This window comes from Plectropomus leopardus, chromosome 2 (genome assembly GCF_026936395.1).
Source record: "Plectropomus leopardus strain MGB_pleo_1.0 chromosome 2, ASM2693639v1, whole genome shotgun sequence".
Taxonomy (NCBI): domain Eukaryota; kingdom Metazoa; phylum Chordata; class Actinopteri; order Perciformes; family Serranidae; genus Plectropomus; species Plectropomus leopardus.
In genome coordinates, this window is record NC_142177.1 from 1184752 (window position 1) to 1201337 (window position 16586).

The following is a 16586-nucleotide window of genomic DNA, read 5'->3' on the forward strand; positions in this document are numbered from 1 at the left end:
ATCTTTCACTGACTTTAAAGGGTCTCAAGGCAGTTCTCAACTCTGAGGTGGCTGAGACCTTGGATAACCAACATGTTCTCATCCCAAGTCGTCACATATAGCTGCTTTGTCAGTGGAGTTCTCATCTACATCTACATATTACACTCTGTGTCTGCAGTTGACATTCCGGCATATTGCATAATAAAATGATGCAACAAAAGCACATGGTTATGCTTAGGAAACAAAAGAACATTACAACCAACACCAGGGCGTCAACAAAAGCATATGGGTAGAATTTGGCTTCAAAGGCACAGGGGGTTAGGTTTAGGCAGACAGAAGCACTTTATTGTGCTTTGTAGTTCCAGCCTGCTTTCATTCCAAAGAACTCAAATGCTACAACTTTTGCAGTGCTTTTGTGAGATCCTGATGCCTAAAGTCGTCTTCCCCGTCACATGATAAGCTGGTGGACATCGTCAGCTGAAAAGGCGACCAGACAGAACCGGTTATGGCAGCATGATACTTGGATGGGCAGCGTCATTTGAGAGCACCATACTAAACCTGGTGCAATCCACACGATATGCCACCTAACGGTGTCAAGTTGAAATGCTGCCAGTGACAATCTCATTCTCATCTCATTCTCATCTGAATGTGTCTCATCTGAATGTGATGTTTTTTTTTGTTTTACATCTTACCCTGAGTGTCCCTCTGCTAATCCTAACCATCCATGGCAGCATGTACGTTTGTTTATGTCCAGGCATTGGTTACCACGTGTTTTTGTTGCCTGCACATAACCACATGCAGCATCATCCCACCATGTGCATCCCGGAACATCAATCGCAACACTGAAGGATACCTAGTACAAATTTTGTTCAGCGTTCCCTTCCAGTATGTTAGCCTAGAGTGTTAGAGCCAGATGGGACCACATTCCTTATTATGCTTTGTGTTACAAGGCTTGTGTTTGTTTCTCCATTCCTTTATCTGCTCTTAGGGGATAAGGAGATATAGGCCATGAACGTACTAGGAAGCAGATCAAAAGTGGTACAACGCCTGTGGTAGTGGTGGCAGGAATGCACGGCACAACAAAGTAACCCAGTTTATCACAAAGCCTTCCCTGTAACACAGATCTCAGCACTCAAAGGTGTGATAAACTGCAATAATTAATTGTGAGGTAGCTCTGTTTATGTACACAAGCCTCATTATATGTGATGAGCTGAGCAGTGGGCACCCTTAGCAATAAAATCTTTGTTTTTAGTACTTGAGCTAAGACATATCTCCCCCGCTAGACTCCACTGATATGATGCTGATTAGAGAAAGGAGATAGAGAGAATGATAGAGGAAAGAGTGCTGTAGCCAAGCTGATTACCAAAGACCTCACACTGGAGCTGCAAAGGTTAATTGGATTCTGTCAACATGATATTTTTGGGCAATGTTTAATTCTCTCAGATCACCACTTGTGCGTCATCTTTTAATTTTCTTTTTGGGAAAAAATAATGGTTGGATCTTGACATAATCAGTGCATGACAACTTTATGAACCTATCAGGACTGGGTAATGCCCTCTTACGCTGTTTGTGCAGAAACAAGGGCATGTTAGGATATCCAACATGAGACAAACACTGCATGTCCCTCTCTTTGTTAAGTAATACCATGAGCAGGCATGCTTATAGAGTCAGGAACACCATGCAGTGTATCTAGTGAAATGAGGAAGATTTGGATTTTCACATTATATAAAGCAAAATCGCTTAAACCAGCACAGCACATGGCGGTCTCTGTGTTACATAACTGACGGAAGTACACACAACTCATCTATCAGGAAGAAGTAAAGAGGTGGGGGTGTTTTGTCCCTGGGATTTGTGTCAACAGAAAAAATGTTCTCACGCTCTCCAGCTTAGTGCTGTGTGTTGCATCAGGGCGAGGCTCAGACACTCCCTGTGTTTGTGTTGATCTCTGCCTCATCTGGAAGCTGCTTCTGCTCCGCACTGAGACCTGATGGATGGTGCTAGAGTGACTGCAGGTCTGTGTGTCCACATGAACTGACCTTGTTGTGCTCTGCTGATTAAGAGGGGGATGTCTCCTCACCATCACCCCTGAAACATGACTTTTGATTATTACTGTGCAGAGTCTGTACTGATACATGACGCTGCAAGAGAATAAGTCACTGACACAATGTTTGTTCACTGCTTCAGAGCCTGCAGTCATGATATTAGAAAAAGTGGAATTATTGTGTTAATCTGATTAAAACTGGACTTCTAAGATACATGCAAACATGTTAGTCTGACTGAAAATCTGCCTTAATCGTATTTCTCAAAATTGACTAAAACCCAGATAATTCAGTTGAAGTCAAGCTATTCCATCATATAAACACCTCAGTTAGCTGGACTTGTCATTCTGTACATGATCCTCATCGCCGCGCCGGCCTCCATCGATGGTTAGGGAAAGGAAGGGTTCATTATTTATGAGGGGGAGGTTGCTGCAAAACAAGTATGCCATTTTATAAAAATGTAGCACCGAGGAGGGACTTCTGTTTTTTTTTTTATTTCGACTTAGTGAGGGACATACAACTTAAAAAGGTAGCATTTTATATTTATTTTAAGTAAAAAAGTCACACTCCGGCAACCCTCCTCCTCTGAAAAATAAAGTACAGTTCCACAACCCCAGCACAGAAGCTAAGCAATGTCCTACTGTGGATGGGGCAGCAAAACTTATTTTAGCCCTAGTGTTTACTGTATTTGAATATTTTCTCCTCTTTACCTTCGACAGCAGCTGATGGAGGCAGCGGTAACACGCAGCTCCGCTGTTCAGTGTGATAACATGACTGTTTTTGTCAGTGGAGTCTGGTGTTTTTGATATAACAGCTTCAAACCCCCGTCAGTACGGGCTGTCTTATAGCAAGTAAAGTAATGAAAAAATTGTAAATATTGCATAGGCTACATTTAAACTGATATTGATTTTTTTAGGTGGCTTAAAAGCAATCAATGAAGTTGATGAAAGTGAATTAAATGTCCTAATCGAGCTTTGACCGTAGCTCTGCTGAGCTGTTCATGTAAACATGCTGAGTGTGAGACACACAGTTTTCATTTCAACACGTGTCCACTGTAGCAGCAATGTGTGAGGCTAAGCATTACCTACCACATTCACATGCGCAGACACAGCAGCTTATTGGGTCAATGTTTCCAGCAGTCATATTCTAGAGGAAGTATTGATCCATGACATTCTTAAGCAAATGTTCAATGTGCTGCTCTCTTTCCTCGACTGATGGGAGTATAAAGCCCCACTTCTGCAGCATTTTAGAGAACAGATAGCAATACTGGCAACAGGGACAGTAGATGACATTACCATTCAAAATTAAAATATTTCACTTTTTGTCGTTCTTCAAAAAGGATATTACAATCACATGTTAAGTAGCTCTATACTACCTTTATATACAAAAGTAACACCTCCTAACACACATCTAGACCCTAGATGTACATAGTGTTTCCACTGCTGTCAGTCCTCTTACATGTGGGCGGGGTTGTTGTCACTCATTTCTCCATCCATCAGCTCTCGCTGTATTTCCCTGTTCAGGGGTGATACAGAGTGAAGTCTGCACCCTGTTTATTGTCCACGTCCACGGAACTGCATGAGGACAATTTTCAGAACAAAAAAGAGCTGGCTGCAGTGAGCGTCTCTCTCAATGGGATATTTAAAAATGGAGGATTTGTGCATTGACTCCTTGTCAGAAAACAGCAGGGGTTAAGTGCTGCTCTCACACATCTGGCACTTGTCTCACGCTTTTGGGCTCTGTCTCACGGTCTCACAACACCGAGGAAAATCTCAAAACACTGTGACAGCAGACATGTTGAACTTTCGTGTAATGCATTGAATGACTTTGACTCTAGTATACAGCTGAGTGTTTGACTACTGACTCATATTTGCTTCCACAGCATTTCATTATTGCGGATCAAACAGCTGATGGTCCCACAGCAGTGCAGTGAGACAGATAGACACACAGAGCAGAGCTTCTTCTCACAGCACCAAAGTGTTAGAATGAACAAACAACCAAATATTCAGCAGTTAAAAGTGCCTACTTTAGACTTCTACAGACTACTTATCTTTAGTTTCAGGTTCAGTCAGACTGAATTATTTAGAAACACCAGGACGCATCATTCCGTGTCTCTTCCAGCCACTAGCGCTGAGCTCTCATTATTATTACCATGTGCAGATGTAATGTTTTGGGGGCTTGGAGCCACAAGCACATTGCCTTCTTTTCACCGTTTCTCTAACTGAGAATACTGGCAGACTGTTGGCAGCTATAGAAGAGGTAGGCCTACCCTCAAAACTTTTTTTTCCCAAGTAAAAAGATTAATAGCACACAGCAGAAGATAAAATCGGAGTCCTGCAGTCAGGAGAGGTTGGCCTATTATCAGCACAATGTACTTAAATTTACCTGAAGTTTGAGATGAAGCTTTTAATTCCCATATAATGCTGGATAGTTTGGTAAATAATAATGCAATACAGTGCAACATACTGTGGTCAAATGAAACTGTGTCAGCGAACTATGAAGGCAATAAAACAAACCAAAAAACAGCAAAAAAAACTAAATAATTGTTCATCAATCGTAATTTAATCGCGATATTGATCTGGGGTATTATCACCCAGGCCTAATACAAAGTGTCACACATTCAGATATGGTCATACATAGCTACTTATTATCCAATTTGGTTTCCAACTGAAAGTTTTGTTGTGGAATTTACAACAATTAATGAACACTTTATACTAAGTCAATTCATTAAATGTAACAGTAAATCTGCTTGATTTAACAACATTAAACATAAGCTCACTGTTACTTTGAGAACTTGTATTAATCTTAGCAGTAGACATTTCCTGAAACCGCAGCAGACTATGATTGTGTGTGTGTGTGTGTGTGTGTGTGTGTGTGTTTTCCAGCATAAGCACCATTATTAAACTCAATTAGTCCTTGAAAACACTTTGCCAACCCTCTGACAGTTTAGAAGTTTTGGGCGCTAGAGTGTTTAGAGATTGGCGTTATGTAAGCAGAGAACCTGCACTCGTGTGATAACAGGAAGCTTATATGGCTGGCAGTAGGAAATCTCCATCCAGGACTTAACCTCCATGGATGAGAGATTATTACTGGCAGCTCTGGGTCGCAAAAGAGCACAACCCATTTGCCCTTGGGGCACGACTATACATATGGCATACTGCTGTTAGACTTACATTTGATCCAGGGTCTTCCCATCACACACTGCATTACACTGCAATGAGCCCAAGGGTTAATGATTACATTTTGGAGGGCAGCTACTTGGTGTCAGATTTGTTTTATCAATTAGTCGGTGCATCAAATCATTTCAAACATACTCATTATTAACCTGCAAACATTTGGATGTTGAGCGAGCCCAATTGCTAGAGGAAAATGTTGGCATTGTACGTTTTTGCAAACCACAAATATGTTGCATTTGCACGTTATATCAACATTACTAAAGTGACATAATATGAGCTGGCTTATTCCTTGGGAGGTGGAGGGGATGGTGTGACACCTAGAAGAGATGCTTGCCATGCTGCTGACTACTGTACAGAACCAACAATAACAATACCTGTTGTCCATTTTGAGCTACAAAATAGGGTATTTTAAGCCCAAACAAGATATTTCCCTTAAAACCACTGCCTAAACCTAACCACCCATTTAACACAGCATTGTTAGAAATGTAAAGTTTCAATGTATGCGCTTCATAATAACATACAAATGTCACATATCCGTGCTTTGCAGAAATTAATAATGCCGACATTTTTTCAAGCACCTGGACTGCTTTAAAAAAGTGAAATATGAAACTCTATCTCATGAAAGGATACAAATCACAATATATACTGTTTTTATCCCAAAATGTGATTTGGTGCTTAAAAAAAACATGATCCTGTTTTTTGGTCTGTTCTATCCTCATAAATGCCAAAAGGTTTAACTTACAGGGGCCTCTTGGAGGGGTTGGCCAAAGTGCCAGTTTCTGTTGGCGAGAGTGTCTGATCACACTTAAACAAGTATTCCTCTCCAAAATCATCTTCCTTTCAAGGCTGAACCATGCTTGTTATTCCTCACAGACAGTCCTGTCGGGCCTTATCTCGGGCTAATCAGCCATCTCTTTAGTGCAGCTTTTTATATCAGCATTTACCAACCCTCTTCAAGTTAATGCTCCCTCAGCTGTCCACCTTGAAAGTTTATGAGTTCATCAAGACCAGTGTAAATGTTCCTTAATTCCCAGATGACAAGCAGTAAAGTCCCAGACAGATGTGAGCATCTGGCTTTCAGTTTTGCATTAGCACTGCTGTCTGCAGAAAGCTTCTGATAATAACAGAAAATGCTCTTTGTCTGTGTGTGATTGTTCTGATGCCTTTGTGCCTATCAGACACAGGCGCTGTGTTTGCTGCTAGTGAAAGAGAACACATTTGAAAAAGAAAAATCAATTCGAAAAGAATGACTTTGCGAAGAGTGTCTTTTCCCAGGAAAGAACACAGAGCACTGCACTGTGGAAAAAGGAATCTTGCAAAAGAAACCAAACCAAAGTGGTCCAGAGGCAGCAAGTTATTGAATGCACCAGTTGGTATCAGTCCTCACTGAGGTGATGCGTAAATGACAAGGAGCTGCTTCTTCCATTACTCAGCCTGCTGCAGCAATTAGGCACCAGGAGATATATAGGTGGTTTATTTATGGCAGGCCCCATATTACCTTGACGGTCCCAAAGTCCCCTCTGCTCCCTGATCGTGGAATAATCAACACCTTCTCATCAGAAATCATTACATGTTGCAGCTTTGCAGACTTACGCGTCTAAATATTAGGCTCTAGTTGTACTTATGTATCTGTTCTTTACATTCTGGGATGCCACTACCGTGAGGTCAACAAATGCACATGGTAGGATTACAGTGAACATGGTTATGTTTAGGCAACAAAAGCACATGGCAACCAACATTGGGACATAAACAAATGCACATGCTGCCAAGGATGGTTACTTTTAGGGGAAGGAGGCACATAGTAATGTGTAGGAAAAAAAACTCATCACACTCATCCACCACCCCTTCTGCCCACACTAAAGGCGTCCTTGCACTCCCCATATTATGTCGTTAAGGGCATATATATATATATATATATATATATATATATATATATATATATATGCCAGTTCCTGTTGTGTAATAGAGATTTAAACTGGGAAGGTCATCACGCTAACAAGTTAGAGTAATTCTCATCTGCCTCCTCTTGCCTTGTGCTTCCTTCCTGTTCATATCTGTTCTCCACAGCCTCTGTTGTCAGCTTATAATGCACTCAGCCTGACACATTCTGATCATGTTTCATCTCCCCCTCCCCTCCCTGCTCCCTACCTGGCACTGAGCTCTATGTTCTGATTCAGCCCCGTTGTGATAATGCATATATGAGAGTTCCTGGCCCTGATTTGAAGGCATTAAAATGCTGCGGGCAGTGGACAAAAGTAATCTCTCTTTCTGCAAAATGCAACATTCAGCTCAGTGGGAGTTAGCGAGCTGATGGACCCCCTCTCTGCTCTTCAGCCCGCCACCATTCACTGCAACAGAAGCACACCGTCATCTATGCATCACTAGCTGTCTGATTTGAAATGAAACACACAACTATAATTTCTTGAACTTGATGAAATGTTCATTTTAAACTGCTTCAATGTGCCTTTCTTTTTTTATGTTGCAGGCGACACGCCTCATTGCCTGTAGAAGTCTCAGAGATCCCTCTAAACCTTATTGCCCCTCCATGTAGAAGAAGTTACCCCTGTCGCAAATGGAAATCTGCATCTTTTGGGTAAATTGAAAGGTTTTTCTTGAAGTCACCTTTTTTTCATGAGACTACGACTTTCTACGCCCATTTCCTGACAATCTGTCTCATTACAACAGTTTCTCTCCTGATGCTAGTTTACCGTATCACTCTGTTTTTCAGCCTGATAAAACATCTAATTTCTGACCCTGCCATTTTCCATGCTGCTGTTGAGTGTTGCTTTGTTTGTCAGCCTTTTTCCTTTTCCTCTTGAAGACTTCCACCACCTACTGTGTACAGGCTGGTGGGTGGCCTCCTCAGCCTCCAAATGCACTCAAATAGAAAATGAATAACACTCATCACGACCACAGACATGAAGCAGAAGCGCAGTGGGGGAACGGGCTTTCTGGGATAGATCTGGCAGAACAGACCCCTGTGATGACATATCTCTCCTTTCAATTTCCCTCTATCCCTCTATCTTTCAGGATTACTTCATGAGCAGTGAGAGTTGAAGGATGACTTAGAAAATGAGCGACAAGCCTTGCTGCATAGCTACAACTGTGTAGATTATTGTAAGCATGGTGTTTGCATGAAGCATCTTGCGGCACATGCAGTTCTGTAATGCCCTGCGCAGATGTCCATGTCCTTTCTGCTTTTCCTTGGAGTTCATTACAGCTCCTTAGCGAGGCCCTGAGAGCTCCGCAGCAAATGAGGAGAGATGAAAACCCTGAGAGTGTTGAGCAGTGGGACACAGGCTTCAAAAGCTTTCAAAGGGTTTATATTCCTGACGCCGTGCTCACTATATCTATGGAGCATCCAGCACTGAGCTTGAGATCAATTCTAAAAGCAGGTTTGTGGGGGGAGGTACAAAAATCTCACTCTATAGACTTATGCCAGGGGAGGAAGCAGATAGTGAAAGCCCTAATGAGTCATGTTTGTTCACCATGTTTATTGATTCTAATTAGCTGTGGAGATGAAGAGAGTACAAAGAATGAGTGCTAAACACTTGTGATTACAGTGAGGTCTTGAGCTGTCCCACTCTATTAACAAGTATTTGCCAAAGAACATGAAGAACAAGTGCACATCAGTTACGGTTGCCCAGGGAGTTGTGTTCTGAACGATGTTTGGGTCAAGCTGGAACTTACAATAGGAGGTAGGTGTGTAGATTGGATAATGAATTCAATTATGTTCAACCCCTGAGAGGCATGGAAGAAGTGACACACTGCTGCAGGTAAAATCACACTGTGAAGCAAGATGCTGCTGTACAGTGTAGCAGCTTTAGAAACAGATTATTGTACTTTTATATTTGGCAGACATAGCATTAAATGTGTCAGCAGCAGGAAAAAGGTAACCGCAACAGACTAGAAAATGCATTTCCTGCAAAAAAATGAAGTGTTAATACTGACAGCTGTTTAGATGGTGCTTCCAGTCATTTGTAGTATGACTGAAATGTGTGTGTGTGTGTGTGTGTGTATCAGTCAAATGAATTGGTCATAAGTGCAGGTGCGGTATTGCCAGTGTGGTGCAAAAACAGTTGGGCAGATTTCCAATTTGCCAATCTAATCCTATGTTTGACCTTAAACAGATTTGATTTACTTTTTAAACTGATTAGAGGAGACATGGGTTAGTCCATTAAATACTAATACTAAAACTGTACCAATAAGACAACATTATGGATATGAAGCTGATTAAAGAGCTGTCTTTACTGGCTGCAGGTGTGTGTGCTGAACTTTCATCAGATGCTGTGTTTCTATTTATATCTAATGCTCACTGTGAATGTGCAGCAGTGGAAGAGGACCGACTGATTCATGACATTAAAATGATTACTCAAATTAAAGCTCCTAAAGAGAGATCACCAGGAAGCTGAAAGTTTCTGCTGAGGTTTCTGCTGAGGTAAATGACCATCGCTACAAACAAGCTAGGCTTACGTTACTTGCTGTTTGCTATGTTTTATGCAATTTCCTGTAAATATCACAATGTAACACATGTGTTTTCTGATTAAAAAAAAAACATTAAAAATTTAGGTTGATAGAAAGTAGGCTACTCACCCATCTTTTAAGTGTTTGGGTCTCTGGTCTAATCTCTGATGCACAGCTGCTAGCTCTGTGGTTTGTTTACATGAGGAAACAGAATTTCACATTTAATGGATTCAGTGTGGACAGAGAGCTCAGATGGTATAGCATGCTATGTGATAGTTAGACGCTCGTTTTCTGTTAGGACACTGTGTCATTTTGTGCTACTCAGGACTGACTATTGAATCATATGGGACACCTGGTAAAATTATGGTAAATTGGTCCAGTCAGATATATGGCTTATTATCAAACCAGTTTGAAAATTTTCCTCAAAATTTTGGTTCTTGAAAACAGGCTAATGCAGCATGCTGGTTCACGGCCTAGAAGGGGCAGAACCCTTTTGAGTTTGTGCTGGTTTACTATTACTATTTGTCATCTTACTCTACAGCTTAGCTGGAATAAGCTAGAAACCTGAAACTTGGCCCTATAACTTGGAATGATGTGCAAATAGAAATAATACTTGAATTTGCCATATAGTGGTGCTGTAATGCCCCAAGGTGCCTTTTTGGAAAGGCTCCGTCCCTCACACTATAAATCCAAATGACTTAAATTTGACACACATTTCCAGCTGGAATAAGCTAGAGATATTAATCTTGGCTGATAAGTGAAAGTTATGTGCTAATGCTTGACATCAAATTCAGTTCCAGTCAGCCTGATGGTGGCACTATAGTTAACAACCCAAAAAATGAAAATTTTGACAATCCACGCCCCTTACACTATCTAGTCTAAATGACTTTAAGTTTGACAGTCATCCACAACGCAATGTATTCTACAAAGGAGCCACTTGAGGATGACCACCATGATGGACTGTTGCTAGATCTTCTTTGAATTTTGACTCTGTCATAAATAATTTCAGACTACAAGCCTACTATAAATGAGTAAGATCAAATAACCATCAATCAACAAGACTTTGCTAAGGGCAGGACTTAGAAGGAAATAGGCTAAAACTCAAGTTGTTTTGGAGCAGTACAAAAAAATCAGTGAAATCAGTGAAGACATCCTGCACTAAGTTTTTAACATACCTGCCAGGTTTCATCAACATCTGATAAAGACTGAAAACAACTTTTAGTGTGGAACTATTGACATGCTACATACATTTGCAACAATGAAACAAGTGAGTGACTTGTCTCACTCTTGATTTAGACAAAATGAAGCCATCTGATGTAACTTTACTCTGCTTTTTGAAGCCTGATACCCCCTGGCAGCTGCTTCAGGCTTTGATTTATCAATGGAGTCAATTCCTTTTGTTGGCTGAGAAAGAGTATGAATCATTTATAGCTATATTTAGGTTAAAAGAACTCAATTGCACCTGTCCCCTGGTCATTTGTTGTCAGATGCTGTGGTCTTGACCTATGGTGAGTTGGAATAAGCAGAGGCATGAAACTTGGCCCAATAAGTGGAAGTGATGTGCAAATGCTTGCCGAGAAGTTCCAACTAAATGTGCGCTACAAAAAAGCCCCTTAGACCATAGAAGTCTGCATGCTAGATTTAATGCTAATTTGCATAATATGAAAAACAAATAATGAATATACCTTTTTAAAGAATGAAACTCTAACATAAATATGCAAGATTTGTCGAAAAAAATATTTTCATTACATGCTAGGGAATATGCCTACCAAATCAATTTTAGCCGTCAACAGGTAGTCAACATATACCACAAATGTGTACCTAAAAAATAGGTGGACAGATTTTTTTTCAACCAACTAATAGACCTTGTTAATCTTTGTGAAGCCCAAAACATGCTCACTCCTGCTTGCTTCTTTGATTTTGCAGTTGAGATGCAGGATCTCTGGTTGACCTGGTGGTCAAGATAGTTTTTTTTCAACCACTGTTTGCACTGTCTGAATGAACTTACCATCAGCTTTTGAGCCTACATGGACAAGAAGGCCTTTCAGCCATAAAAAAAAATAAAAATCAAACATTTACAATATTACATCAACAATTATGACAACTGTTTAACTCTATCAGCTGATGAAGATCATCATCAGCCCGTCTATCTGTTTTAAAAGAATCACAAAATCTCTGCGGGCTGGTTTTACAGTACGGAGCAGGAAGCGGGCCTTATCAGCTGCAGACCTTTAGAAAGTGGCTGCCAGCAACAAAGAGCTGGGCAGTGGGCTGGGAACTGGTTTATTTTCCATTAGTAACATCACTGAAAGCTCTGTTACTACTACTTAGTGGACCTTGTAGTGAGACTCTTTTCTTGACTGCTGCTTCCAAGATCACAAATGAACCAAGAACCTCAACTATAAATTTATTATGGTCATATTAAGAACCTTATGCTGTGTTCAACAATGACTTGGGAAATATTATCAGTCTTACTCTTGAAAGCTGTACATATATTATCAGGGGGTGCTTGGAGCTCAGAGGTAGAGCTGGTCTTCCTCTAATCAGAAGGTTAGCAGTTCGTTCCTCCAGTCAGCATGTCGAAGTATCCTTGGGCAAGATACTGAACCCCAAATTGCTCCCGATGCTGCATCATCGCAGTATGAGTGCGTATGAATGATTACTGAGTAGCAGGTGGCACCTTGTACAGTTGCCTCGGCCACCACTGTGTAAATGTATGTGTGAATAGGTGGATTGTGACATTTAGTGTGAAAGCACTTTGAGTGGTCAAAACGACAAGAAAAGTGCTATACAAGTACAGTCCATTTGCCATTTACAATAAATTGGTGGCTGGAAGATTAGTTCTGTTCTGCATTGGTTGGTGGATGTGCTGTTCAGACTCACTAATGCACAGTTGTGCACCTCCTTAGTAATTTTTGTCTTTGTGGTCCATCACACAAAAAACAGCTCTGTTTCAGCATATTTCCAGGCTTTAGAAACACATAGTCATTTTGATATTGGAAAAACCTTCCACAGAAATTCCAGTCTGGGAAGACAATAAGTTCATTTTTCATTGTGCTCTGCTTCTCCATCTTATCTGGTGTTCTTTTTTTTTTTTTTTTTAATCTTTTTGCACTTTATTAAAAGCTCAATGAAGGTAACTGCAGGCTTTCAAACCATTCCAACATCTGGTGTTTTTGTAGCTGTCTTCAGCCTTTATATTTGGCAATGTGGTCTCCCCCCCAGTAGCGTGGTGTTCAGCGTGTGCTCTATTGGATGGTGTGGATGGTGTGAATTAGAGAGCTGGCAGTGATCAGAGTTGAGACTCATCTGTCAGACGGTCTGTAAACCTCAATATCAACTCCATTTCATTCATTTTCTTTGTGCACAGTTCAGAAAGACAGTTTGTTGTTGAAATTGATGTTACTATCTCCTTCTCCAGGGTTTCATCCATGTACACCCTCTCTACATCAGTGGACAACAAAATGAGCTGGTGTCACTGTCACAAATCACCTTGTACTTGAAATATCTAGCCTTGGAGCACACATTCAACAAAGAGCACACCTGGTCTGGTTTAAGTTTCATTCTGTTCTGTCTGCACTGCTGATATCACTGGCAGATAGTCTGTGCTGTCATCATCTTCCATTTTCATACATTTAAACTCACAGACAAAGTTTTGTTTTTGATGCACGGTACTGAAACACAGAGTGGCAATGATAGTGCTCACATACATGCTGATGTTGTAGAATTTGTAGCTAAATTGTGTGTTTGTCGTAGCCTGTGTTGACACTGACTTGATGCCTTAACATAGAGCTGATGGTATATTGGATGGCTGTCAATAGCCTTTTTGTCTGTTGGCATGCTGTTACTGCTTGTTTCGGGTGGTTCGTTCTCAAGGGTTTTGTTGTTATTAACCTGAGAGTGTGCTTGAAAAGAACTAGATAATGCAAAGTTTCACAAGGAGCTCAAAGGCCAAAAAGCCTGCCATCAAAGAGAATAGTGAATGGGAATCATAATGTGCACTTTTGTAAATTCTCTCCTCAGAGGCATCATGGGGTGGCTCTAGTGCAGACAAGAGTGGCTCAAATAGTTGTGTGAAGAATGAAAATAATAGCTCAATAAGACACTTGGCTATACAAGGTGTAAGGAGCTTATCTTTAATGAATATTTGCTTTTGGTATGTTTCACTTTCCACTTTCAGATGCCAGTTCTGATGTAAGAAAGTGTGGATGCAAGGGCTTTCTGACAATCCAACATGCACTCTGACTCATGGTGACGCCTTCTGCATCACTGAAAAGAAGGCAAGGGTATCACAAACAGCTACTAAATTGGGAAAAGTTCCTAAAAAGTTGTTCCCAAGTACTTATACACTCCTGGACAAAAGGCACTTCTACTGATACTTATGCAACATGAATGTATTCTAATGAAGCCAGCATTTTCAAATTCTTAACCATCCACTATTGATGATCAAGCTCCTGCAGTTTTACATTATGTAACTGCATGTTAACATTCTGTGCTCTTCACTCATGGCTAAAAGGGCAAGTGTGGGCTCACTTTACTTCATTTAATGAAAATGCTGCTAAATGAAATATATGTAAAAAGGTAATTGTGTGTTCAGGGGATAACATTAACAACCTCATGAAACACGGTGTGAAACATTGCAGCATGTTTAACTGCTTTAGCAAAGCAGCTTCTGCTGTTACGCCCTCAGTTCAGCCTCCTGCCTCTGATTCTGGTGGAATTTGACACTAAATATTACTCCCGATTCTGCTTCATCAAAGTGTGAGTACGTGTTACTGAGTAGCAGGTGGGACTATGTACGGTAGCCTTGGCCACCAGTATGTAAATGTGTGTATGAATGGGTGAATGTGACATGTAGTGTGAAAGTGCTTTGAGTGGTCAGAAACACAAGAAAAGCACTACTACAAGTGCAGTCTATTTACTTGAAAACTGGGCTGCACAGTGGTGTGGTGGTTGGCACTGACGCCTCACAGCAAGAGGGTCCCCGGTTAGAAACCAGGTTGGGGCGAGGCTCAGGCCATGTTGAGGGGGCCCTTCTGTTCAGAGTTTACATATTCTCCTCGTGTCAGCATTGGATCTCTCTGGGTTCTCCGGCTTCCTTCCACAGTCCAAAGACATGGAGGTCAGGTTAATTGGTGACTCTAAATGGCCCAAAGGTGTGAATGTGAGCATGAATGGTTATCTGTCTATATGTGTCAGCCCTGCAATAGTCTGGTGACCTGTTTAGGGTGTACCCTGCCTCTTGCCCAATGACAGCTGTGATAGTCTCCAGCACCCCATGACCCTTTCGAGGAGAAGTGGTTACAGACAATGAATGAATGAAAAAGTAGCCCTACATTTCTATATGAATCAACACCAGGACAACTTCCAATGAATAGTGCCATAGTATTTGTGTCACATGGGTTTCACATCTTTAGGAGACTAGCAGCAGGCCTGTCTGAGTCTGTTCAGTCCCATGTAAGAAGTGAACCTGAGCACAGATTATGACAGATTTTTCTGTCCCACAGTCAAAATAGTTATTATTGGACATCATCATCATCAAACATTCTGACACTAAGATGGCATTTTTTTCAGAAGACTGCAATTGTGCAAATTATGTTGGTCGACACGTCTGTTTCTCAGCAACATACTCAGATGTTAACAACAACATCAGATATTTACCCTCTGAACTGCAATGGGAATGGTGGTATGCCAGTACCCATATTGGTGTTTTTGCTAATTGTGACGTGAGTTGTTGGAATATCTTCAAATGTGTAATATCACTAAAATCCTCAAAACCTTAGCTAAAAGGTTGTGTTAGTCAATAAACCATAATAACTTATATAAGTATTGAAATGCTGTCATAAAAAATAATCCTACAACATTTGGACATGTTTTTTTTTTTTTAAATCTGATTTATTTTTTAAAATTATTATTATTGTTATATTTAGGAATTAAGTAGTTTGTGAAGATAACGACTCAAATACCCCTGTAATGCTAAATCCCTAAACCAGAGTTTTCTTCCTCAGCTTGAAAAGTTCTTTGTCCAACAGGTTTTTCAGCCATGTGTTCTTGTTCAGGATGTGCGTCTCTGGCTCTCAGTAGTGAAAGAGTGTAGAAACAAGGCATTAGTGGCTTATTGTTTTCCAGTCTGCATTAATGCCTAAACAGAACTATGTGCATATTGACAATGCACATAGTTCTGTTTACATTATATCTGCATTGAGAACCAGGTTTCGGACAGTTTCTGTAAGACTGTGTTGAACAGGTAGCCTTTTTGATGATTATTCCTTAGATTTTGTTTTGTATGCCTGTTCATGTTTCAGTATATGTTCAGTTGGGAGTAGGAAGCTTAAGTCTTTAAAATTCAAGGTAAAAAAAACGAAACAAGTGTGCTGTCAGTTTCTGACCTCATCAAGATAAACTAAGAAATGATCAGCAGTTTTTCTCCTTGTCTTTCAGGGCTTTTCTTTGTGTCTGGAGACAAAAACCCTGCTGTTCCTCCAAAGTTGCTTAATTCTGTCCACGAACTGCCTGATGCAACAAAATATTAATTTGCCTCTGGCTCACGTTGGTATTATTTTGTGCTGAGATGCATAGTGAGTGGCTGGTTTACTCAACCCAACATACCCTTGACAAATGGCTGCGCTGCTTTGCCTGTGAAGTGGAATGGGAGTGGCATTGTGTGCATGCGTGTGTACGTGCATCTGCGCACGCGCTCGTGTGTGTGTGTGTGTGTGTGCGTGTGCCTGCATATGTATGTGCGTGCGTGCGTGTGTGTGATCAGCATGCAGGCAGTGTAAGGGCAAAGTTAGCCTCACACCACTCAGTCGACTGTGCCTTCATTTCATCTCGACACTCTTTGATGTCGACTGGCTCACTGATGTATCCATCCCCTCCCAAAAAGTAGCCCTACATCATTAAACTTGTCAGTGGCTTATGTTTCCTT

General features: G+C 40.9%; 1 protein-coding gene across 4 annotated transcripts in view; it reads left to right on the forward strand.

The window, feature by feature from the left end:
* Positions 1-16586, forward strand: part of iqsec1b (IQ motif and Sec7 domain ArfGEF 1b) — a 274407-nt gene that overhangs the window by 77989 nt on the left and 179832 nt on the right. For 3 of the 4 annotated variants that reach the window (XM_088082603.1, XM_088082638.1, XM_042498087.2), the window contains one exon: positions 7680-7787. The exons of the other annotated variant lie outside the window; for it this stretch is intronic. In XM_088082603.1, the coding sequence (XP_087938729.1) occupies positions 7680-7787 (108 nt within the window). The remainder of the gene's footprint in view (positions 1-7679; positions 7788-16586) is intronic. 4 annotated transcript variants of the gene reach the window in all.